The sequence below is a fragment of the Cervus canadensis genome, chromosome 10, assembly GCF_019320065.1.
Source record: "Cervus canadensis isolate Bull #8, Minnesota chromosome 10, ASM1932006v1, whole genome shotgun sequence".
Classification (NCBI taxonomy): Eukaryota; Metazoa; Chordata; class Mammalia; order Artiodactyla; family Cervidae; genus Cervus; species Cervus canadensis.
The window spans coordinates 33,103,393-33,128,754 of NC_057395.1; the positions used below are offsets into that span (position 1 = coordinate 33,103,393).

Below are 25,362 nucleotides of genomic sequence, written 5' to 3' on the forward strand. Positions count from 1 at the left end.
ATAACCTGTGTACTTTTGCAGTAGGAAAGGAAATTTTGGACACACAGAGAGATACCCAATGTGGATGCATTCACAAAGGGACAACCATAAAGACAAGGGGAGAGGGACCTCCCTACTGGTCCAGTGGCTGAGTCTTCATGCTCCCAATGCAGGGGGCCCAGGTTCGATCCCCAGTCAGGGAACTAGGTCCCACATGCCACAACTAAGAGTTCACATGCTGCAACTAAGACTCAGCACAGCCAAATAAATACATTTAAAAAAAAGATACGGGAAGAAAGCAGCAATCAACAATCCAAGGAGAAAGATTAGGAATAGACCTTTTCTATAAGACCAGGAATAGACTCTTTCCTCAGAAGAAATCATTTCTGCTGATACAGGATCTGGAAATTCCAGTCTTCACAACTATGAGAAAATAAATATCTGTTGTTTAAGTCATCTACTTTGTTATGGCAGGCAATGCAAACTTATCTAGTTGGTCTCAGCTACAATAGTGGATTAAGAAGTTAACTCAAAAGTCAATGAAGACCAACAGATTATTCTACGGGTTAGTAAAGTGAAAGTTGCTCAGTTGTGTCCGACTCTTTGTGACCCCATGGACTTCCATATAGTCCATGGAATTCTCCAGGCCAGAATACTGGAGTGGGTAGCCTTTCCCTTCTTCAGGGGATCTCCCCAACCCAAGTATCAAACCCAGGTCTCCCACTTTGCAGATGGATTCTTTACCAACTGAGCCACAGGGGTTAAAAACTTGGTAAATGCCAGGAACGAAGGAGAAAATGGGCTAAGTGAATATTTGCAATAATGTGGAAGATTATACGCATGATATTCTCTGACACATTTATAGACACTGCAAGGTACTCAGTCTTTCCAAAGTAAAAAAGTGAAAAAAAAACTGGCAAAGGTCATACACAAAAAACTCAGAAAACCTAATATTTATTAGGGAAAGACTGAATACCTTCTCCCTAGGATCAGGAATAAGACTACGATATTTGCTCTTATCACTTTTGTACCAGAGACTGTAGCTAACGTAATTACACAAGAAAATTAAATGTACTCAAATTGGAAAGCAGGAAGTAAAACTGTCTCAAGTTGTAAATGACATGATCATGTATGGAAAAAAATTCTAAGGAACTGCCTAAAAAGAACAATGAGAATAAATGAGTTCAGCAACCCTACAGGATACAAGATCAAAACAAAAATCTACTGTACTTTTAACACTAGCAATAAACAAATCAAAAATAAGTTCACTAAACAATTTCATTTATAATAGTATCAAAAAGGGCAAAATGCTTAGGAATAAATATAATAAAGGAAGTGTGGGTATTAGCTGTAATTTCCATTCTGTCACTTTCAAGTCTTTGTGTACTTGTTTTTCCAAACAGTCCCTTTAAGAGGGCAAGGATTATGCCTATTTCATTTATTGCTGTTCTCCAAACCCAACAGATCACTGCCTATGGGACCAGAGACCAGAATCTGATAACAGAAAGTAGGTAGAGGCTGTTTAGGTAGAAGAGTCATTCTTCTTAAAACTGCAAACATGAAAGACAATGGGGAGAGTACTATGGTCTGTAAATAGACTAAGAATGGGCACGGGCTTGTTTACCAATATGAAAATGCAGGCCATTGCTCAAAACTTCACAGATGCATCAACAGCACTGTCAGAGGCTTTCCTGCAGCAGGCAGTCAACTCACGAAAGTACGAACTGAAAATTCTAAAGAGGTCTAAATAAATGTAGATAAGAAAGGCTAACCCTCACACTGGTCAGCATGGCCATCATCAAAAAATCTACAAACAGTAAGTGCTAATGAAGGTGTAGAGAAAAGGGAACTTTACACTGTTGGTGGGAATGTAAACTGGTGCAGCCACCATGGAGAATAGAATGAAGTTCCTAAAAAACTAAAAAGAGAATTGCCATATGATCCTGCAATCCCATTCCTGGGCATATATCCAGAGAAAGCCATAGTTTGAAATAATACATGCACCCCAATATTCACTGCAGCACTATTTACAATAGCCAGGACATATTTGTAATATCTGTTGACAGAGGAATGAATAAAGACGATGTGGTACATATATACATTGGACTATTAGCCATAAAAAAATATATAATGCCATTTGCAGCAAATTGGATGGACCTAGAAATTCTCATACTATGCGAGGTAAAGTCAGACAAAGACAAACATCATATGATATCACCTATATGTGGAACCTAAAAAAATGGTAAAAATGAACTTACTTACGAAGCAGAAATAGAGCCACAGATGTAGAAAAAAAACTTATGGTTACAGGGGTGAGGGAACAGGGATGGGGGGTAAACTGGGAGATTGGGATTAATTTATACACACTACTATATATAAAATTAATAAGGACCTACTATATAGCACAGGGAGCTCTACTCAATACTCAGTAATGACTTATACGGGAAAAGATGACAAAAAAAGGATATATGTATAGCTGATTCACTTTGTTGTATAGCAGAAACAAAACATTACAAATCAATCATACTCCAATAAAAATTTTTAAAGAAAAGAAAGGCTAACTCATGATGAGTCGTGATAAGGTACAGTTTTAGCTTTATCACTACACTGCTGGTGCCGACAACATGCAAGACATCATCCTCCACTTCACCTCATCCCTAACTCCCCCACCGCTACACTGAGAAACTCACATTCCCACATGTAATACCGCTCAGGTCTAGTTCAGCAGAACAGGACTTATTTTTTTTATGTGGGCTAATATATAGGAGATGCTTTTAGGGAAATGCTACATAAACGTGAGATGTTATATATGTATTCAGGTGATAGGAACTGTATTTACAGATAAGCTTCTGGAATTAAAAAAAAAAATTAAATCTGGAAGCTCAGCCCTGCCAGCATTTCTCCCAGGGCAGGAATACATTTAGTATCCTATTAAATCAAAGGCTGGTCCACTGGAAACACTGGCTTGCTTCACCAGCTGGTGTTAACACAGATTGATGCCCATGCTCAATCATACCCAACCTGACACTGGGCTTCCTGAAATTTATAACATGGAATGGAAACGTTTTATGTGTTGCAACTTCCCACCCCCTTTAAAGCAGTAACTCACCAGGCAGAAATATAATTCACTTAGCATTTTTAAAATCCACACTTAAAGCATTTTCCGGGGCTAAAGATGCACTGGAACATAACATATAAAACAGAACTTGTTAAAAAATATCATGTAGGAAGACCTCGTGGGAGTCACTTTTGATGATCAACTAAGACCATGGGAATCCAAGAATAGGCTATCTTACTTTTTTGTGAAGTATGACAAAAGGAATATTAACACAGAAATAAAATGTAAGCGCATGCAACGTAATTCAAGGCAAAACTTCAAAGTCACATTTTATTTTCCAAAGAATGAAATTCTTGGAAATGTATCTGGAACCATAGGTTTGGGACCACTGCTGTCATCTAATGATAAATGATACCTTTCTACAGACTCAGTATTGATACATGTATGGATATGCTATTGGGAAGAATATTTATTGTTTAAGTCAAGAGATGGGAACTGAAAATCTGATGCTGTCAATAACAAGCTATGTCCACAATACAAGCTTTTGGCAAGCCACAACCTCACTATACATCTTAGTTTCGCCAACTTTAAAGTGACTGAAAAGCTCTTTTTGTCTACAATACAGAAGTGAGATAAAAGTCCATGAAACCATATTGTAAATATGGTACAGAAATAAAAGTATTTCTGTAAACCTATCTGGCATAAAAGTAACTTCAAAAATGTTCGCAGTCGACTGACGAAGTCAATTTTGTACAAGTGACACAGTTACTAGTTCCGTAGGAAAGTACTTGCCGCTCACTGCTTTATTAAGCAAACAGATCATGACCTGTGGCAACCACTTCACAGGCTAACAAGCTTGTCTTCTGAGGTATGTATTGTTATTATTATCTAATCCATAGTGACTTTTTTTCCATATAAACACTATTTCTTTTTCCTAAGATTTCTTTTTTGATGTGGACAATGTTAAAGTCTTTAAATGGATTTGTTAGAATATTGCTTCTGTTAAATGTTTTGGTTTTTTGGCCACAAGGCAAGTGGGATCTTAGTTACCTGACCAGGGATCTCTGCCCTCTGCACTGGAAGGTGAAGTCTTAACCACTGGACTGCCAGGGAAGTCCCAAAATGCTACTTCTTTATATAGGCTTTATATAGGCTCTTTTATATTTCTCTTTGTCCTAGAATGGCCACAAAATAAGAGCAGCCAATGGTCCTACCCCTGTGGACGTGGAATAGTTATTCTAGATCATGGCAGTTCTATGTCTGGCTCCTAGTGTATCTGGCCATGTGACCCTCAGCAAGTTATTACAGCTTCATGTCTCCATCTGCAAAATGGGGAGAAAGCCTCCAATCTCTCACAGCTTTTGCGAGATTTACGTGACAAACTATATACAAAATGCCTACTGGAAAAGTTTATGTGCTCAGTAAATTATAGCCTTCTTTTTATATCCTTTTCTGCTTCTGTGGATCAACACAGAAATGCTACAATATTAAAAACAAAATAATTAACTCTGTAACCCTAGGGATGCTAAGAGATGCTTCTGCATCTCTGAGCTTCCTGCCCCTCCCTGGTTCCTCTTGGCAGACCTGCGGTGTTCCCTTGGTCCCCGCTGAACACAAGCCCTGTGCCAGGCTCCTTGATATCACCCAGGGCTTTAGGGCGACTTCCCCAAAGGTTCCCAAAGGAGTGTTTCAGAGCCACAATCAGTCACCTCCTCTAAAGGACACAGAGACAAAAGTCTAGAGCTTTACTGACCAGGATGATAAGGTGAGTTACACCAAAGGCAGATGTTTATGAAGCCAGCCAGGCAAATGCCCCCCACATGCATTCACTGACTCCTGTGTGTGAGCAGCATTTGTCACACGTAAAGACTGGGTCCAGGGGCTTCCCTGGGGGTCCAGTGACTAAGACTTCACGCTCCCAGTGCAGGGGGCCCTGGTTACATCCCTGGTCAGGGATCTAACTCTCACAGACCTGCATGCCGCAACTAAGACCCAGCGCATCCAAATAAATAGAAACAACTTTTTTTTTTTGGTGTTTAAAAAAAAAGTTAAGGGGCACAATACAAGATAGGAATATTAAAAAAAAAAAAAAAGAGTCTGAGTCCAGAAGTAAATCCAGGCTTTGCATACTCCATTATCTACAGGGGCCAGTGAAATCAATGAAGGAAGAAAAGCAAAAGAAACAACGTGAGTGAGGGGACTAGCACTTCCAAAAAAAGTCTCAAATTTTGGACATTTTTCCACCAAGTTGAGTTTGAAATGAGACTGTTTATCATGTAACTTAAAACTTGTGCACACTCTCCACACCATACCACTTGCAGCATTCTGAACTAAATTTTATAAACCCTCAGTGATATTGTGTTATATTTTTGTAACTTGTGAATTTGAAAAGGAAAAAAAAATATACAAATTATTGTATAACCCTGATATGTAATTTCCTCATTTCTGTTTAGAGAGGGATCTTCAGAGGCTCAGGTGAGGGTCCTGATAAACTAGAAAGTGTACCCCAGTTGGAAAAAAGCCAGATGCTATGAGTTATGGCCACTGAGTAATATGCAGGTAAGTGATCTGTTCAACGTCGTCTGTCTTGGGAGACTGGACGGTGGGTGATTCCAGGCCAGTGGATTCCCCTGCCGCACTCTCAACTATGCTGTCCCATGTCTTGATTTTGTTCATAAGTCTTAAAATGGACACGTTAAACAAAACCAAGAATAGAAGTAGAAAAGGGGGTCAATTCGAAGGACTGCTTCTCAGCCTAATCAGACAGACCATAACCTATTTCTATCTTTCACAATTAACAGGATTTAGGCAGAGAAAAGCAGCTCTGATAACAATATAAAGTTGCTCTGAGTCAGGGCAGATAATTCTCCAGAACAGAGAATCTAGACTAAAAGAAAAAAATGTTTAATGTATTATGTCTTTGGTATCTGCTTATTCTGGAGATGGCTAATAACTGGCATCACATCTTTTCTCAAGAAAAGAGTTAAAATATTTCACATGATAGCTAAACTATTAATAGCTTGCCTAGCTTGAAAACAGTCCAACTTTATGCTCTAGGATCTTTAATGCTTTTAATTTATAACAAAATAATAAAGACTTAGAAAGCATACTTCAAACATGAATTACTAGCATGTAGACAAGTGACAAAAGGATTATGGTGTATGCACACATCTGTAATATTAAAAAGTGAAGACAATTAGAACAGTGGTTATCAAGAGTTCTGGGAAAAGAAAAAAATCGTCAATGAAATGCAGAGTGTCACAAAAGGCAACCTAAAACAGTAAGAAATTAAACAAGTGAAAAAAACAAGGTATCTCTTGCAGGGAGGTAGTTTAAGATCTTACCATGGGATGAAGAAATGAGTTAGATCAAGTGCTATTAAGAATTCAATACTTATGGACAAGTTCATAGTCTTATATAGTACATCACAAAGTCAGGAAGTGAATGAATGAATGAATGAATGGAGTGAATGAAGCAACCAAGCAATGAACTAACCACAAGGAAAAACCAAGTGACTTGCTCCCAGTCTGAATCACACAATTCACAAAAAGGGCTGAGCCTGAAAATCACCTGTGACATCAAACATGTATCAGGAAAACAATGATGGGACTGAAAAGATTGCAATGAAACCCTTCCTGCCAGACTGCCAGACCTTTTGTCCACTGTGCGTGTTTGCCAGATGGGGCCCTCACCTCATCCTCCCCACTTCTCTCCCCTGAAGTCCCTCTGGACACCCCCTTGCATTTCCTCACTCTCCTCACCCGAGGCTAAGTCTCAGCCTTTCTTTCATCCAGCTAATCACAATGTGCTAGACTCCTGCTCACCAGGCACCCAGTTTCTAAACAGTGAACGTTTAATAGTATAAAAATCCACTGTGTGTATATTATTATTTTAATCTTCACAACAGCACTACTACCCTCATTCTGCAGGAGGCACAGAAAATAACCTGCCCATTATCACAGAACAAGGAACTGGGAGACTGAGATAGGAACAGAAGTGTAGTGACAAAGAGATAAGCCTCTATAACCTACTATTATACATTAAAATATATTTTAACCTTCAGGATAAGATAACTGGCAACAATAACATGAAGTGGCAAGACATTTTTAATCAGGGACTTAACTGAGCAACAGGAGAATACCGTATCTCCTTCTCTTCAGCGTTAGGAGACAAAGTTTTTTCTTTAGCATCTCAACACTATTAAGAAAAGGATTAAGAGGTGTAACTGAAAGGATCTGACATGTATATACTCCACTCTATTAAAAAAAAAAAATTTGGCTGTGCTGAGTCTTGGTTACAACATACAAGATCTTTCTTCTTATGCTGGAGCATGCGAACTCCTTGATGCAGCGTGTGAGATTTAGTTCCCTAACCAGGGATTGAACCCAGGCCTCCTGCATTGGAATCGCAGTTTTAGTCACTGGACCACTAGGGAAGTCTTCCACTCTTTTCTTAATCCTGTTCATCCTGGAGAATACAATTGGAGGAAAGCTCACAATTCATGACACCACTTACTCTCTGAAGGGGATTAATATTTGTTTCCACTCTTCACAAATATGCTAGAAAGAATACAAAAGCGTCTCATATTTCTGCAATAAAAACTGTGATCGGTGGTGTGTAGAGCAGTATACAAAGCCAGCAAGGCCTAGATATACGTAGCAAGGCAAGCATCCTTCCTATAGGCTGTGTAAATGGGTGTAGATTACATTCTGACATCTAAAAACACTGCTTTGTTGCATGCCTAGCTGACTAATGCGACTTCCTTCTCCAGAAGCAATTACTGGGGTGACAAATGCAGAAGGGTTCCCATGACCGTCCAGAAACCAAGATAACAGAAATGATTCCACCAAGTGCAAATAACTGAACCCTGGGAAACTTAGGAAGGAGGCCATGTAAAAACACACAGTTCACATCTTTAGCTCTTATGGCTCATAAATCTTTTGTGTGTGGCAGAAAATGTGAAATCAGAACAGAATCTACTGCTTACAGGGTAACCAGCTCTGAAACCACAGTCAGGCTGCTGACTCAGGGGCTTCATCTGTTCTGAGGATTGGTCTAGATGTCTGTCTCCCCCTCATCCCCCACTAACACAGGTCTTACCTCCGCTGCATTAATTCATTCTTCTGCTAATTAAAAGGGGGTGAAACCTTAGTCAGTCACGTTGCTGCTTTCTTGAAGGAGAGATAGGCTGGTAGCTGAATTGTTGTTCAGCCGCTGAGTTGTGTCTGACTCTTTGCCACCCCATGGACTGCAGCACACCTGCCTCCTCTATCCTCCACATCTCTTGGAGTTTGCTCAAATTCATGTCCATTGAATCAGAGATGCTGTCTAACCATCTCATCTTCTGCTGTCCCCTTCTCCTTTTGCCTTCAATCTCTCCTAGCATCAGGGTCTTTTCCAATGAATCAGCTCTTTGTAACAGGTGGCCTAAGTATTAGAGCTTCAGCATCCACCCTTCCAATGAATATTCAGGGTTGATTTCCTTTAGGACTGATTGGTTTGATCTCCTGCAGTCCAAGGGACTCTCAACTGTCTTCTCCAGCTGGGTAGCTCGATATACTGTTCCAAAAGATACTCCTGGATTCAGGCAGGCTCAACAGAAGATGTCAACCATGTCTATTTCAGCCCTTCACTGGCAGAGTTAGCTTCACATGTCAGGAGAAACAGTTTCCCCACAAAGATAAAGCATTCTCACTGCAGTAACAGTGGGGGTTGATCATGAGGCCACAGAGAGGAGGCCACAGTCCCTGACTTGGGCACAGAGACTTGCTGAAGAGCCAGCCCAACCCTTAAAGGGGTTGGGCTTATCCTTCTGACTTCAGGGTTTAGGAACTAAGGCACTTCATGGCTCTATCTTCTACCCTCTGTGGTCACATCCAAGGGACCTCATCCAATCTGTGGCCTTACGCTTATGTTGATGATACTCACAATTATATGTGCAGCCCAGACCTGTCTTCTAAACTCCAGATTCTAATATCAGCTGCCTTCTCAACTTGACATCCGAACAGCATTTCAAACTTAAAATACTCCAAAGTCAGCTCATAACCAGCTCCTCTCCTCCTCCCTCACCTGCCCTTCCCTCCATCTTCCCCATCCTTTTTGTTTCCTAGCAGCTCAGTCACTCTTCGCTTTCTCCCCCTCATCTAATCACCACCAATTCCTGTTAATTTTACCTCTGAAACAGACCCAGACTCTAACCACTATGGCCACCTGGAAAAGCACAGAATGCCTGCATTCCTTCTGGATGCTTCAGGGGAAATCCTCGTCCTTGCTTTCCCATCCTCTGGAAGCACCCACATTCCTCGGCTTGTGGTCCCTTCCATGCCTGACTCCAGCCTCTTGATTCCGACATCACACCTTCTACTGCTGTCCCTGTCTCTCCTGCCTCCCTCTTTGTAGGAACCTCACAATTACACTGGGCTCAGTGTGCGAATCCAGGATAATCTCCCACCTCAAGCTCTGACACTGCATCAGCAAAGTCCCTTCATCATGCAAAGTAGTTGATTCCTAGATTTCAGTGATTAGGAGGGGGCATCACTGAGCAGGGAGGGCATTATTCAGCATCTCATTCAGAGTAAAAGCCAGAGTCCTTGCAATGTCCTCAGGGCATAAATCCCCAGGTGATCCAGTCCCTACTTCCTACAGAAACCATCACCTCCCCTCATTTGGCTCCAGGCACACTAGTCTTCTGGCTGTTCCAGCATACACAAGTCATTTCAGGCCTTCTGGACCTGCCTTTCCCTCTGCCAGGCAAATTCCCTCCCTCCCTTAGGTCTCTGGCTAAATGACACCAGCTTCTGATGAGGCTTTCTTTGTTCAATTCAGTCGCTCAATCGTGTCCGACTCTTTGCAACCCCATGGACCGCAGAACGCCAGGCTTCCCTGTCCATCACCAACTCCCGAAGTTTACTCAAACTCATGTCCATTGAGTCAGTGATGCTATCCAACCATCTCATCCTCTGTCGTCCCCTTCTCCTGCCTTCAATCTTTCCCAGCATCAGGGTCTTTTCCAATGAGTCAATTCTTCGCATCAGGTGACCAAAGTTATTGGAGTTTCAGCTTCAGCATCAGTCCTCCAATGAACACCCAGGACTGATTTCCTTTAGGATGGACTGGTTGGATCTCCTTGCAATCCAAGGGACTCTCAAGAGTCTTCTCCAACACCACAGTACAAAAGCATCCATTCTTCGGAACTCAGCTTTCTTTAGAGTCCAGCTCTCACATCCACACATGTCTACTAGAAAAACCACAGCCTTGACTAGATGGACCTTTGTTGGCAAAGTAATGTCTCTGCCTTTTAATATGCTGTCTAGGTTGGTCATAACTTTTCTTCCAAGGAGCAAGCGTCTTTTAATTTCATGGCTGCAGTCACCATCTGCAGTGATTTTGGAGCCCCCAAAAATAAACTCTGCCACTGTTTCCACTGTTTCTCCATCTATTTGCCATGAAGTGATGGGACCGGATGCCATGATCTCAGTTTCTTTGTTAACGCCATAGAACAGAGTAACACCACCCCTTCCTTTAAACACTCTTCCATTTTCATTTTTTCCCCAGGGCATTTAGCATGATCTATTATGCCTTCTATCCAATCATCTATTCATCTATCTTCTCTCCCCAACTAAAATGTCACAAAGGGTGTTTTTGTCTCTTTTTGTTGTATCTTCCAGAAATAAAACATGGAGCAAAGACTCAGTAAACAGTTGTTGGATATGTGAATTCTACATTACTAGAAAAGTCAGTTCCTTGAAAACAAAACCTGGTCTAAAGTAGAACTTGATGTTTGAACGAATGAGGAAGTAGAAGAGTAAATGACAGACCCAGGGAGCGGAGGTGAGTTGGGAGACTGGAATTAACAAATCTACACTATTGGTTACTGTTGTTTTTTATTCACTACGTTGTGTCCAACTCTTTTGCGACCCCATGGACTGTAGCCCGACAGACTCCTCTGTCCGTGAGGATTCTCCAGGCAAAAATACTGGAGTGGGTTGCCATTTCCTTCTCCAGGGGATCTTCCTGGGCCAGGGATCAAACCCATGTCTCCTGCATTGGCTAGCGGATTCTTTACCACTGAGGCATCAGGAAAGCCCACACTATTGATACTACATGAGACAGATAAATAACGAGAACCTTCTGTACAGCGCAGGGAACTTGACTCAATGCCCCGTGGTGACATAAATGGGAAGGAAATCCAGAAAAGAGGGGAGGTGTATATACATATAGCTGACTGACTTCGTTGTATGGTAGAAATTAATACAACATTGTAAAGCAAGTATACTCCATAAAAAATTTTTTTAAAAGACAGGCCAGCCTTCCATCTAATTTTATACAAATAAACTGATTAACATAAAAGCAAGTGCTTTACTATTTGGGAACCAGACATAACAGTTAAAGTAACTTATTCAGGGGTGCACAGCAAAAGGAAACTAATACATTTACGTATTAAAACTTCAGTCCAGTCCTTGACTTTATGTGGCAGTGTCCCTGCACGTTCTGAGGCCCGACACATCAGAATTCATCTGCATTCCGTTGCTTCCTTCAAATGCTCTTACCTACGAGGCTTCAAGTTAATAAACTCCAAATTTATTTTTAAAAGAAAGTCCACAGAAGTCTTGAAAGCCTTTACCTTGTTTATTCAGATGTATAAAAAGTAAATACGCAGGGGAAGAGAGATCATTATCTGCCCTTGAAAATACATGCTGAAGCAGTCCTGCAGCTAGGGGATGCTGGAGGGATGGAACGAGAGAAGCTTCGAGTCCACAGTCCCCAGTGCTGCTCAGCCCCCAGCCAGGGCAGCTGCAGAAACCGCCTTGGGTACAGGTACACAAACGGAAGACACCTCTACTGTGGCGGGGTGGCTACCCCGTGCGGGGTGGAGGCACTTGGGGGAGAACCAGAACAACTGTGCAAGCGGCGTGGCATGGAACAGCAGAACTGCAGCTCTTTCATTTTGCCAAGTGTGACTGCAGTCCTGCTGCTCACACGCCCGCGCAGCCGGCCGGACCACTGGCCGCAGCGAGCGTCCCCTCCTTTTGCCGCCGTCTGGGGAAGCGAGCAGGTGCCGTGTTTTGTTCACATGTGGAATCAGCTTTCTAGGAATCCTCTCAGTGGCACATAGGTGGGCAGGAGTGCGCCCCAGTGGTTAGGAACACGGACCTGCACAACGGGCTGCCAGGGTTTAAACCTTGCCTCCGTGACTCTCTGTGTCCCTACGGATACGGCACCAACCCTTTCTAAGATTCCGTCTCCTCATCTCTAAAAAGTCCACTTGCTATTCTTAGATAATGCAGGAAAAGCATCTAAGTAGTGCCTTGGCACACAAGACCTTAACACATATTATAGTAACTATTATTATACTACTAGCCATTATAGTATTCTTGACTTTAAAAAAAATCACTGGGATTTCTCAGGTGGTGTATGGTTAGGACTCCAGTCTCCCAATGCAGGGAGCACAGGTGTGATCCCTGGTCAGAGAACCAAGACTTTCCACTTGGCACGGCATAGCCAAAAAAAAAAAAAAATCACTGTTCAAAACTCATCACCTGTCTTCCTCTTGAGTTTAGACAGGGGTTTACCATTTATTTCCAGCTAAGTGTCTGCCTGCAGTTCGGGAAAACTGCCACCAGAAAGATGCTGAGACCAAGTTTTTCCAGGTATGGCTAGCAAATACAAACTCATTTAAAGACTTTCTCCTCAACCCTAGACCTGAACAAAAAAATATATATTATTTGGTATTGGAGAGCATAACAGAAGTGTTAGGCAAATGTGACTATGTGCGATATTTAAATAGGAAGATCAATGTGACTTTTTAAAATATACAGGTAGGCAGGTATGTGTGGGTTTAACTAGGTATTTTTCTACCAAATTTTTAGCTGATAGAAATCACTAGTTAATCCAATACCCTATATTGCCTCAGTGCTTGAAAAATGAAATAAAACAAACCTTTTTTTAATTTCTCCTTGTCACACTAATCAAGGACAGACTTTAGAAGCACTAAGTGAATTTTACTAAATTATACAAGAGTTAGTCTCACAGGTGATTTGGATCAGTACTTTGGGGAGGGAGTAGGTATTTGCATTCTGCAAAAGCTTCCTGTGAATCCCTAACGCCAACATCTGTGGTTGGCAAATATCTGTCCAGAAACTTTCTTTTGGCAAGAAGACGTTTTGCCTTAAAAACACTGTTAACATCTCTTGATATTGTAGCCTGCTCCTTAAAAGCAGGACTTGGCAAGTCAAAATTCAGCAAAGAGGCAGTGCCAACTTACTCCTCAGCCCTTAAAATCAGTACAAACTGGACTTCCCTGGTGGTCCAGTGGTTAAGAATCCGCCTGCCATGCAGGGGTCACAGGTTCGATCCCTGGTCTGGGAAGATCGCACGTGCTGTGGAGCGACTAAGCCGCTGTGCCACAGCTACTGGGCTCAAGCTCTGGAGCCCGTGCTCCGCAACGAGACAAGCCACCCCTATGAGAAGCCCACGCACTGCAGCTAGAGTAGACCCCTCGCCACAACTAGACCCAGCAGCAACGCCTGCAGCAATGAAGAACCAGCACAGCCAAAAAGAAAGTAAATGAAATCAGTACAAACTCCTCAAGACCTCGTTCAGCAACAAAGGAGCTGCAGAAGCTGGGGAAGCTGGGGTGGAACTGTGTATTTGTTCAGCGGAACCAAGTGAATGCTTTTCCTTTAGACTAACGCTGCCCGACAGAGCTTTCTGCCCATGGCAACGTTCTGTACCTGCATCTTCCCAAAAGGGAGTCACGTGAACATCTGAAGTGTGGCTCACGGCTTCTCCTGGACAGCTCTGGACAGAAGCCGGACTCGGCCTGCCTGTAGTCTTCCCAACACCTTGCTATCTGAGGTCTTCGTATCATTACCTCATTCAGTACTTATCTCTCGAGAAGCTACCTTGTTCCCAGCATGTGGGAGGCGCTGGGGACAGAGCAGGAACACATATGTACCCCCTTTCTCACAGAGCTCACATTCTCATTGATAACAACTGGCCTCATAACTACCACTCATTTGAGATACTTTCTCAAAGAATTTCTGGGTCAAATGTGTTTTTTAAAGTTGTGTTATTCTGCAGACATAGAAAACATAATGGTAGTTGCCAAGAAAGGCAGGTAGGAGAGGCATGGAGTGGGAGTTTGGGGTTAGCAGATGCAAACTTTTACATATAGGATGGATAAACAACAAGGTCCTACTGTATAGTACAGGGGACTATAGTCAATACCCTGTGATAAACCATAATGGAAAAGAATATGAAAAAGAATATATATATATAAAAAACTGAATCACTTTGTTGTACAGGATAAATTAACACAACATTGTGAATCTATATTTCAATAAAATGCAATAAATAAACAAGTAAATAAAAGCACGCTATTTTGGAGCAAAAAAGCAAACAGTCATAGTTTGAGAAACAATACAGTTCAATGTACTGAAGAAATGAGAGGACATCCAGAGTCTCCACAAGACAAGACAGGAGGACTCACGAAACTTTTCTAGAACAGCAGCATAACATCAATAACAGAGGAGCTTGTGTGAACGTTATTTCCGAGGAAGGTCGTAAGGTCACCTAGGGCCATCTGAATGACCAGACAGCCTATTAAGACGCAGGGGCCACGGCAGGAGGACCAAGGAATTCCCAATGAGAACATATGTAACCATTCCCACTGAAGATGGCATCAGGAAGAGAACCCCACTCATGTATGGAAACTTTAGTTTTAAGCAACTGTCATAAATACTGTAACTATTTGATGATAAAAAGTTTTCAAGGGATTAAGATAGAAAACTAAATGATCAAAAAAATGACTGATAAGATTCCTTTCAAAAAAGCCATCATCACCACCGGTAAAGGAGGGAGCCCTGGGTAAGACCATCACACTCCTCATGCCAGGCTCTTCCCACGACTCCAGGCAGGCAGCCAGGCTTGGTCATCTGCCATCAGCAGTGTCGAGATGCTCGGAGTTGCAGGTGCTCAACGGAGCCTCAGGGCAGGTCAAACCCAGAGCAGCTCAACTCGGGTCAATGACAAATGCTACTAGAAAGGATGAGAACTGGGTGCCCAGGTGGAGGGTTCTCGCCGAAAAGAGGAGAGAAGGGTTTTCAGAGTTGCTGCACTGGGATCATTATTAATAATTAAAGCCAGAACTCAGCTCATTCATCAGCCACCTTACCTAGTTCTGGGGGCAGAACAGTCAGGCGGTTCCCTTGAATGTGGAGCTCCTTAAGCTGAGTAAGCTCCCCGATTTCCTTAGGCAGCGAGATCAGGTCGTTATCCCTAAGGCTGAGCTAAATAGAAGAGAAACAAGGGGGTGTCAAAACAATTTTCACATAAAGAGGCGCTCAGCAGAGGCCCTCGTCCTCGCCCTTGCCCTCTCTTCCTCGAAGGCTCAATCCTTCCAATTTATTTACAAAAGTCTGCAGACAAGCAACGAACGGTCTCGGGAAGCAGTGGCTTTTATTCCTGCAAAACAAACCGTACTCCGGCTCAAATTGCCTTGATTCCACTCCTACAAGGGCTGTAGGAGTGAATTGATTTTCTAAGAATTTAGATAAATTACTTACTATCTGCAACTTTGTGAGTTTCCCGATATCTGGTGGCAGGATTTCAAAATCGTTGTCACTTAGATAGAGTGCACGCAGGGTGGCTGCAAATTAAACAGCAATATATAAGCAGGGTGGCATGGAACCCAACCATTTGAGGTCTGATCAATACGTGGGAGTCAGCTTTGATTAATAACCCTGGCATGGTGAAAAGCCTGTGACACACCTAGGGCTCGCGATAATAACCAGCAGGTCAAACTTAGATTTACTGGCTTATTGTGTAGCTGGTGTGTTCAGGAAAATATCTATATCCAAGAGGACTGATATAATTAACAACTCGTGGGCACTGGCAGCTTCTGGCACAGAGTTTCAATACGCTTTCAGAAAAGATAGCTATTTTTCTTCAATTACTTCTGATTCACCTGTATGGCTCGATTTGCATCCAGAGTGAAACCAAGAAAATCACTGTGTCATTTATATCAACGCTCAGGGCAAAAGGGCTCAGCTGTGTAGAGAACTAGGTCAAAAAATAAAGAACCAAAAGGCTTTCTCGTGATGGAGGTCAGAATCATAGTTCATTGCTTCCATCATCAGACTAATTATTACCACTTGTTTTATAGCCTTAACCACAAAAATAAATGAAGACGAAGGAGTTAAAATAATGCAGTGGAATTTAAAAACAGAGAAAACCCTAACTTAGGCAGGTTTATAATATTATACAAGGATATCAGTCCCTAAACTACTGAAGGATAAAACCCTAAGGCATCATTTTATCCTTAACCAAAAGGAAGGAGTATAATTAGACATAGTTTTATTTGTTTACAGGAATTAAACTACATTCTAACGTCTTAAAATTCAACAGAATTGTATGTTAATGTACATAAGATAAACAATTTCTCCCACGGCCCATGAAAACATGTTAAAGTTGGTTTCATGGGCCTGACAAAGTCTGGGATAAAGAATATGTGCGGTGTTTAATCTCTCAGTATCTCGCAGTTGTGTCCGACTCTTTGTGATGCCCCCGGACTGTAGCCCACCAGGCTCCTCTGTCCGTGGGGATTCTCCAGGCAAGAATACTGGAGTGGCTTGCCATGTTCTCTTCCAGGGGATCTTCCCAACCCAGGGATCGAACCCAGGTCTCCTGTACTGCAGGTGATTCTTTACCATCTGAGCCACCAGGGAAGCCCAAGAATACTGGAGTGGGTAGCCTATCCCTTCTCCAGGGGATCTTTCAGACCCAGGAATCACACTGGGGTCTCCTGCATTGCAGGCAGATTCTTTACCAGCTCAGCTACCAGGGAAGCCCTAATAAAGTATTTATGGAAGGTTAAAAAAAAAAAATGAAACTTTACAGAGACTAACTCAGAAAAATCAGAATTTCTGGATGCCAGCTATGTCACTATTTGGAAAAATAACATTCACATAAGGACAACACTCTCTCCTAAATATTTTATGAGTTCTTGGAAAAATCACTTTTTCCTACTTTTCACAAGCATCTGCAGCAAGAAATGTGTTTGCATATAAGAGGATAAAGTGTTCATCTATGACTGATAATTTCTTAGTCTCTGATGATATGCTATAGATAAAACAGATTATATCAATAAGAATACTTTTTAAAAGTCTTATAACAAGAATCCTAGCTAGGAATGTTCAAAATTTGGTTAGTGGTTTATTAATGTATATTTTTATAATTAACTCATTGGAATATTTTGGGGCAAAAAGCCTACAAAGAATTAATAGCAACACATGAGAAAGTCACATACTACACACATATATAAATATATATAATTTTTTTGGCATGTTCTTTAAAAAGACAGTCAAGCTCTCTAGCTAAATGTGAGGCGATCTCATTTAGGCAAAAATCTCTATCATAAAGTTAATATGACATTACCAAGTCCACTTGAGTGCAATGGTGTTAGATCACGATTTATCAAATATACATACTGCTGAGCTATGAGGGAACATTCAAAGGAATCTGAAGGAAAAAAAGAATATATATGTCCAATAATTTCTCTTGGAGTTTGGAACCTGGCAAATAAATTTCCCTTTTAGAATGCAGAGGACCATTTTAAGGAGATTTATAGGATTAAAAGTTTCTTACTCAGGTAGAAGAAGTTTCCAGGAAGAGAATTTTCATTCAAGTTGTTATAAGTCAAATCAAGGACCTCCAGAGCCGGAAGTGATCCAAATCCTCGAGGCAGAGTGTTTAGTCTATTCATGCTGTTGTTGGGGGTAAAAACATAAGATGTCACACACAAAACATGTACGGACTGCTCAGATCACCTCTGTGTGCAGAGTCTCAGAGTCACCTGTGAGGGGCTCAAAGCTGAAAACCCAGCCATAATCCCATTCAGTTTATGTTATTTTTACCAGCCTAGTCATTCTAGACAGGTGATTTCCAAGTCCATGAAACATTTGAAAATGCCTTAGCTGTCACTTTCTCCAATGGTGGTGTTCCAACACTGTTTTACACAGAAAACAAACACATCACAAAATATCTGTCCTTCTAGAGAAAAACTTCTTTGTAAGTGTAGCAATGATAAGACCTCAGAAGATATATGTGAAGTCTCATAGTTTTCAGACGTCTGCTTTATTTGATTTTGCTTATTCCTCCCAATGGGAGACCGAAAAAAAAAAAGAAAAATCACTTTTTTTTGTTTTGTTTTGCAACTACTGATAGTAGTTCAGTACCATCTCCAATTAGAATCAAGTTTGCCAGGGACCGGGGGTAGGGTGGGAGGAGGAGAATGGGGAATTGTTTAATGGGTATAGAGTTTTAGTATGGCAAGACAAGAAATTTCCAGAGATAGGTTGCAAAACAATGGGAATACACTTAATGCTTCTGAATCACAGAAACGTAAATATGGTATACTTTACGTTATGCGTATTGTATACCACAATTGAAAAAATTTTAATATATATGTAAAGAGTGAAAGTGTTAGTTGCTCAGTCATGTCCGACTCTTCGTGACCCCATGACTGAGGCTCCTCTGTCCCTGGGATTCTCAAAGCGAGAATACTGGAGTGGGTTGCCATTCCCTTCTCCAGGGGATCTTCCAGACCCAGAGATGGAACCTGGGTCTCTCGCATCACAGGTGGATTCTTTACCATCTGAACCATCAGAGAAGCCCTTAAATACACACACACACACACACACACACACACACACACACACACACACACACACACACACACACACACACACACACACACACACACACACACACAACACACACACACACACACACACACCTGGGTCTCTCGCATCACAGGTGGATTCTTTACCATCTGAACCATCAGAGAAGCCCTAAATACTACACACACACACACAACACACACACACACACACAACACACACACCACACACACACACACACACACACACACACACACACACACACACACACACACCTGGGTCTCTCGCATCACAGGTGGATTCTTTACCATCTGAACCATCAGAGAAGCCCTTAAATAACACAAACACACACACACACACACACACACACACACACACACACACACACACACACACACACACACACACACACACACACACACACACACACACACACACACACCCCTCCAATGAAAGCTAAGGAAAGCTAAGAAACATATTTTTCTATTATGTTCCATTTATAAGACTCTTATTTTTCTTAACGTTATTCCCTTTGAATACACTTAAAATATGATTTCAAAAAAATGTTTAATAATATAGGCTGACAAATACTGAAAGTTGGGGGGGGGTGCGCTGTGACACCAAACATAAACCTAGACACCAATCCTTTTCACACGACATACAATCCTATTCAAACCCACCAACCAGGCCTCGTAGGAAACAGCTGAGAGCAGACAGAGACCCAGGAAAAAGGTGAGGCCCACCTCTGGATGGGTATGAAGTCTCCGGCTAACTTCACAGTTAGCAAATTAAGCTCCAGTAGAGTTGGCTGGACCGCGCTGCAGCTGTGCCGTGCTCAGGCGTGTCCAACTCTTTGCAATCCCGTGGACTGGAGCCCACCAGGCTCCTCTGTCCACGGGATTTTACAGAGAAGATTACTGGAGTGGGTTGCCATTTCCTTCTCCAGGGGATCTTCCCAGCCCAGGGATTGAATCTGCATCTCTTACATCTCCTGCATTGGCAGGTGGGTTTTTTTTTGTTTGTTTGTTTTTACTAGTGTGCCACTGGGGAAGCCCTAGTAACTGATACTTTCTGTGAATTCACAATCTGTGAAGCACACCTCTGTCAAGTGTTTCACGGGGTCTCCAAAACCGAAATGCAGGCAGGACAGTACTTACAATGATCTCTGGAACATGGCAACGGAGGGTCAGGTTAACACAGGTTTAGCACCAAGGACCTCTGACTCTCCTGATGAGAATGACAGGTATCTAAGAGCCGCCAGCCCCAAGGCACCCCTGATTCCTGGACCCCCACATGAGGATGCTGAGTAAACTGAAGGAAAGAAGTCAGAGACAGAAAGGCACAGAAGTATACAGCAAGCGCTTCCTTCCTTAAATCTTGCTCTGAGTTACCCATTTTTGAAAATGACCAATACAATTTTTCTTTCTAAACCCAGAAGTACACTTTTGAAACATAAGGTGCAAGAAATCCACTTTCAGACTTTCTTCGTGGGAAGAGGCATCTCACCAAAAAGGCAGATCTCGTCCACTCTCCAGCCTAGAGCAAGCCCGAGCCAGCCCACCTGTGCATGTCAAGAATCTACTAAACTTATTCCCTGAGCAAGAAACCAATCCCCCCCACCCCCCAAGGTGTTAGGGACTCAGCAGAGTCCCCTGCAGTCAGCAGCGGTGACAGCACTGGGCCTGCTAATCCAGAGGGCAGAAAGAAAGCCCTAACTTAAAGCATCGGGAAGGTCTGAAAGCAGGGTGGACTCAGCTACCACCAGCATCAGCAGCCACAGGACCTGTGCCTCTGGACACCAGCACACAAAGGGCTACTCCTGGCTCCCTGGTCCTGACAGGTGTCATGCGCTGCCTTCCCCTGCAGGGGTCATCAACATCCATCTCCATCACACATGGGGGCTGCCTCTCTTCAGGACATCCCCTGAGAGCTCCAGCACTCAAGGATGCCCAGAGAGGATAGAACAGAGCTAGGGTGGAGGTCCAGCTCCAGCACTCGCTGACTGGGTGGCCTTGGGTAACTCAGCTTCTCTGAGACCCGATTTCCTCAATTGTAAGATGAATGCTGTAACTGATGCTGAACCTGAAGTTCCAATACTGTGGCCACCAGATGCAAAGAACTGACTCATTGGAAAAAGACACTGATCCTGTGATGGACTGAAGGCAGGAGGAGAAGGGGACAACAGAGGATGAGGTGGATGGATGGCATCACTGACTCGATGGACATGAGTTTGAGTAAACTCTGGGAGTTGGTGATGGACAGGGAGGCCTGGCATGCTACGGTCCATGCGGTTGCAAACAGTCGGACACGACTGAGTGACTGAACTGAACTGAAGATGAGGACAGGGATACCTTCCCAGAAGGACCACTAGAAAGTGGAGAGAGTAGACATGGGAAGCCCCGGAAACAATTTCTGGCTCCCGGGTAGGTTCTCAAGGAATGATGGCTGTAACTACAACTGCTTTTCAGGAAGCTGGAGAGAGATTCTGACTAAGCTTCAAAGAGATGAGCTTGCCTAAGGAGACCGTTGTAGGGTCTGAACCATCAAGGAAGGCTTCCTCATCTGCTTACTCTCCAATCAATTCAGATGTTAGAAGATAAAGCTACCAATGACTCAACCATGCCCAATGGTTTAAGTTCTGTTTGCACGTGAACATTTTTCAAATGCATATGGAATGTGAAGATGCCCGCATATGATGGAGAACTTGATAAAACCAGAGTCAAAGGATGTCTGGCATTTTTCCCCATTTTCCTCTTCAAAAGCTACAGGAAGGCCCATTTGAACACTTCTCTTTTGGAACACTGATCTCCAGAGGTCCTCTTGGGCGAGCAGATTTTTTTCTCACCTCCCCAGCTACCTTCTCACACACTTAGCAAAACAAAACAAAAACAAAAACCATGAACACTCAACACTGTGCTCAATGAAAACTTCTAAATCTTCATAAGATAAGCTCCTTTAACTAGGTCAAAACGTCAAAAGTTATTCCAGGAAAAACAAACAAGTTATTCTAGGGACTTCCCTGGTGGTCCAGTGGTTAAGATTCCGTGCTTCCAAAGAACGGGGCTGCGGCTCGATTTCTGGTCAGGAAATTAAGATCCCACATGCCAAGCAACATAGCAAAAAAAAGTTATCCCAAAATAGTTGGCATGATGCTCTTTCCATGAGGTTATACCCAAAATAATTACCAACTTGTAACCTATGTGACTTTACACTTTTTTAATAAAATAAAAATAACTCTGCACAAGGAATGACACAATGGAAGAATGAAGAGCATCATTCTGCTTCCTTCTATTTATTCAGATGGTCTAAAATCCTCTCTGGTTTTGGGATAATCAGAATAAATAGCAAATTGGATATAAAACTTCAAAATCAATTTCCGGCTGAACATGAAGCTTGGATTACATGTGGCCAAACTGCTCTGCTGTGTTTTTTTTTTTTTTTGTCTGTTTATTCTGAGTCCTTCTCCAAGCCTTGCCTTAACCAGGGCTGCACAGACACAATTCTTCATGCCATTTGAGGAAAAAAGTACCATTTACAGAAACCTATCTTAATCCCTCTCCCAGAGAACTAGGAACTGGGTTCAAACTCTAACAACCCCATCCATGCAGCTAGGTAATTAAATCCAGAGAGTGTTACACAATAAATAAATCAGCAAGAGCCAAAAATGCAAACAGCCCCAAAGTCGACAAAGAGGCAACTCAAAAGTGTTTGATGAAAAAGGAAAGTTTACAACTCTGTCCTGAAGCACCTTGAACTCAACCGAACAAAACCTAGGCCCCTTCCCTCCTCCCCAAAGCTGTGTCTGTACATCTATTTCAGCTCCACCATCCCATCCGTACCGCCTCATGAATTTTACCACTTGTATCTGCTTTTCATATAAAATCCCTCCCCACCTTCACTGTTCCTACCCTGGTTCACCAGGAACGCTAACCTGGTGGGTTTCGGCCATCAGTACCGCCTCATGAATTTTACCACTTGTATCTGCTTTTCATATAAAATCCCTCCCCACCTTCACTGTTCCTACCCTGGTTCACCAGGAACGCTAACCTGGTGGGTTTCGGCCATCAGTACCGCCTCATGAATTTTACCACTTGTATCTGCTTTTCATATAAAATCCCTCCCCACCTTCACTGTTCCTACCCTGGTTCACCAGGAACGCTAACCTGGTGGGTTTCAGCCATCAGTACCGCCTCATGAATTTTACCACTTGTATCTGCTTTTCATATAAAATCCCTCCCCACCTTCACTGTTCTCACCCTGGTTCACCAGGAACGCTAACCTGGTGGGTTTCGGCCATCAGTACCGCCTCATGAATTTTACCGCTTGTATCTGCTTTTCATATAAAATCCCTCCCCACCTTCACTGTTCCTACCCTGGTTCACCAGGAATGCTAAGCTGGTGGGTTTCGTCCAACTTCTCCACGTGATCTTTCACACGTGATCTTTCATCTTACCTGCCACTTCCCGGTGACAGATCCCCAAAGGTCATCAGGTTAAGACCAGAGCTCCTTTATCTGACACACAAGGCCCTCCATCAGCACTCGACTCCCTGCCACAATGGACATTTACTTATTTACAGGCTGTTTCCCCAACTGTGATATAGGTTCCCTGAGGGCTGGATGGCCAGCACCTGAACAGAGATCCCAAGAAACACTCATCGAATGCACAGCAGACTCCGTGCTTCTCTGCCTGCCCTCATCTCCTGCCTTACACCTCCTACCGCCTTACACTTTCCACTCAGGACACCATGCAACTTGCAGCACCTGGAACAGGTGGTGCTCTGAGCTTTTTATCTTTTGTTAGTTTATTTTAATTGGAAGATAATTGCTTTACAAGGCTGTGCTGATTTCTGCCATACATCAACACAAATCAGTCATAACTATACATATGTCCACTCCCTCTTGAGCCTCCCTTCCACCCCAACCCCTATTCCACCCTCTAGATCATCACAGGGCATGGAGCTGAGTTCCCTGTGTTATATAGCAGCTGCCCACCAGCTCCCTATTTCACATGAGGTAGTGTTTATATGTCAATGCTACTTTCTCAATTCATCCCACCCTCTCCTTCCACAAGTCCATTCTCTATGTTGGTGTCTCTATTCTTGCTCTGCAAACAGGTTCATCAATACCATTTTTCTGGGTTCCATATGTATGCTAATACATATTTTTCTCTTTCTGACTTATAACAAACAGACTCTAGGTTCACCCACCTCAGTAAAACTGATTCACATTTGTTCCTTTTTATGGCTGAGTAATATTCCATTGTACACACAGACTGAGCTTTTAAATAAGTCCTTCTCACAATCAGAGGTGTCGCCATCTACCTGTCAGTCAGTCATCTCAGTATCAGAGTCTCAGCTCTAATGCGACCCCTTGTAGGAATCTTTCCAAGAACCTGACCTATAGGCTAACACGCTCCTGGCCCCTTTCTCCCAAGGTCACCTCACAACCTCCCCCAGGTCAGCGAGCCAGCTGCACACTTCCCTGCTGACAGCTGCTCTGCCCCCATCCTTAAGGCTGCGACATTCATCACTGATCTTCAAATGAGCAAGGCTCTCATGTAGAAAAGGCACTTACATAGTCCCAAGATAAATGAACCTATAAATAAAACAATGATGATGATAAATGTGCCAGATACTATGCCTAGTACCATTTTTTTAGGTGAAAGAATGTTTATTCAGAGAGATATGTACTCCACAGACAAGACTGTGGGCCATGCATCTCAGAAGTCAAGAGGCACCAGGTATGGGGTTATCAGTTTTAATTGGGGTGGTTAATTTCATACACCAATGAATAGGAGGATTATCCCAACTATTTTGGGTAAGGGGCATGGATTTCGAGAAATTGGGCCACCACCCACTTTTTGACGTTTTATGGTCCACCTAGGAACTATCATGGTACCTAAGTGTGTGTCATTTATATGATGTGTTAAAATGAGCACTTACTGAGGCTCGAGGTCTAATGAAAGTCAATCTCGGACCTAGGTGGTTCGCTTGTACCTTATACATATCAACTCAGTTAGTAAATGATGAAGAATTTAATAGTAAGAATACATGTCTAGTACTGGGTTGGCAAAAAAGTTCATTTGGGCCAACCCATTATATATGTCTTGTTTTAGCTTCCTTCTTAAATGCAAATGAAATATTAGGACTTAATCTTTCAAAACAGAGATATAAACAGAGGAGCCTTTCTTTTCTGGTTTGCCAGATGGGTACAGTCTCCGTATTTTTAAGAGAAAGCTGTCTGATATCAGGTGACTTTTCCCCTCTTCTAAACCCTACTTCCTCTCAGACACTGAGAAAAGAATGCTCACAGGTCTTACAAAGACGGTCTCTCAACTGGAGTGAACAGCAAATGAAGAGAGTCTGACCAGATTTCCGGTGGAAAAACATGAACTAAAAATCAGTCCATGAATGATTTTTTTTTTCCACAATTGCTTCCTAGTAAATTGACAAATACCTGGTCAGCTCCTATAGCCACACCATGTAAATCACTAGCTGAATCAGTGTTTATGGCTAAAATTTAATGATATATTACTTTACATGGAGGATGAGGCTCCTCCATGTAAAGCAGGCATGTTTCCTTAAACAGCTCAACAATGAAGCTGGAATTCGGAAGTCCAAGTTCTGGGGGGCGCGTATGGTGTC

At 42.6% G+C, this 25,362-nt stretch overlaps 1 protein-coding gene across 1 annotated transcript in view; it reads right to left on the reverse strand.

Moving 5' to 3' along the window:
• Window positions 1-25,362, reverse strand: part of RSU1 (Ras suppressor protein 1) — a 196,795-nt gene that overhangs the window by 125,631 nt on the left and 45,802 nt on the right. The window contains exons 5-7 of the mRNA XM_043478402.1: window positions 17,684-17,802; window positions 15,604-15,686; window positions 15,213-15,327 (exon numbers count right to left, since the gene is read on the reverse strand). Coding sequence (XP_043334337.1) covers window positions 15,213-15,327; window positions 15,604-15,686; window positions 17,684-17,802 — 317 coding nt within the window. The remainder of the gene's footprint in view (window positions 1-15,212; window positions 15,328-15,603; window positions 15,687-17,683; window positions 17,803-25,362) is intronic.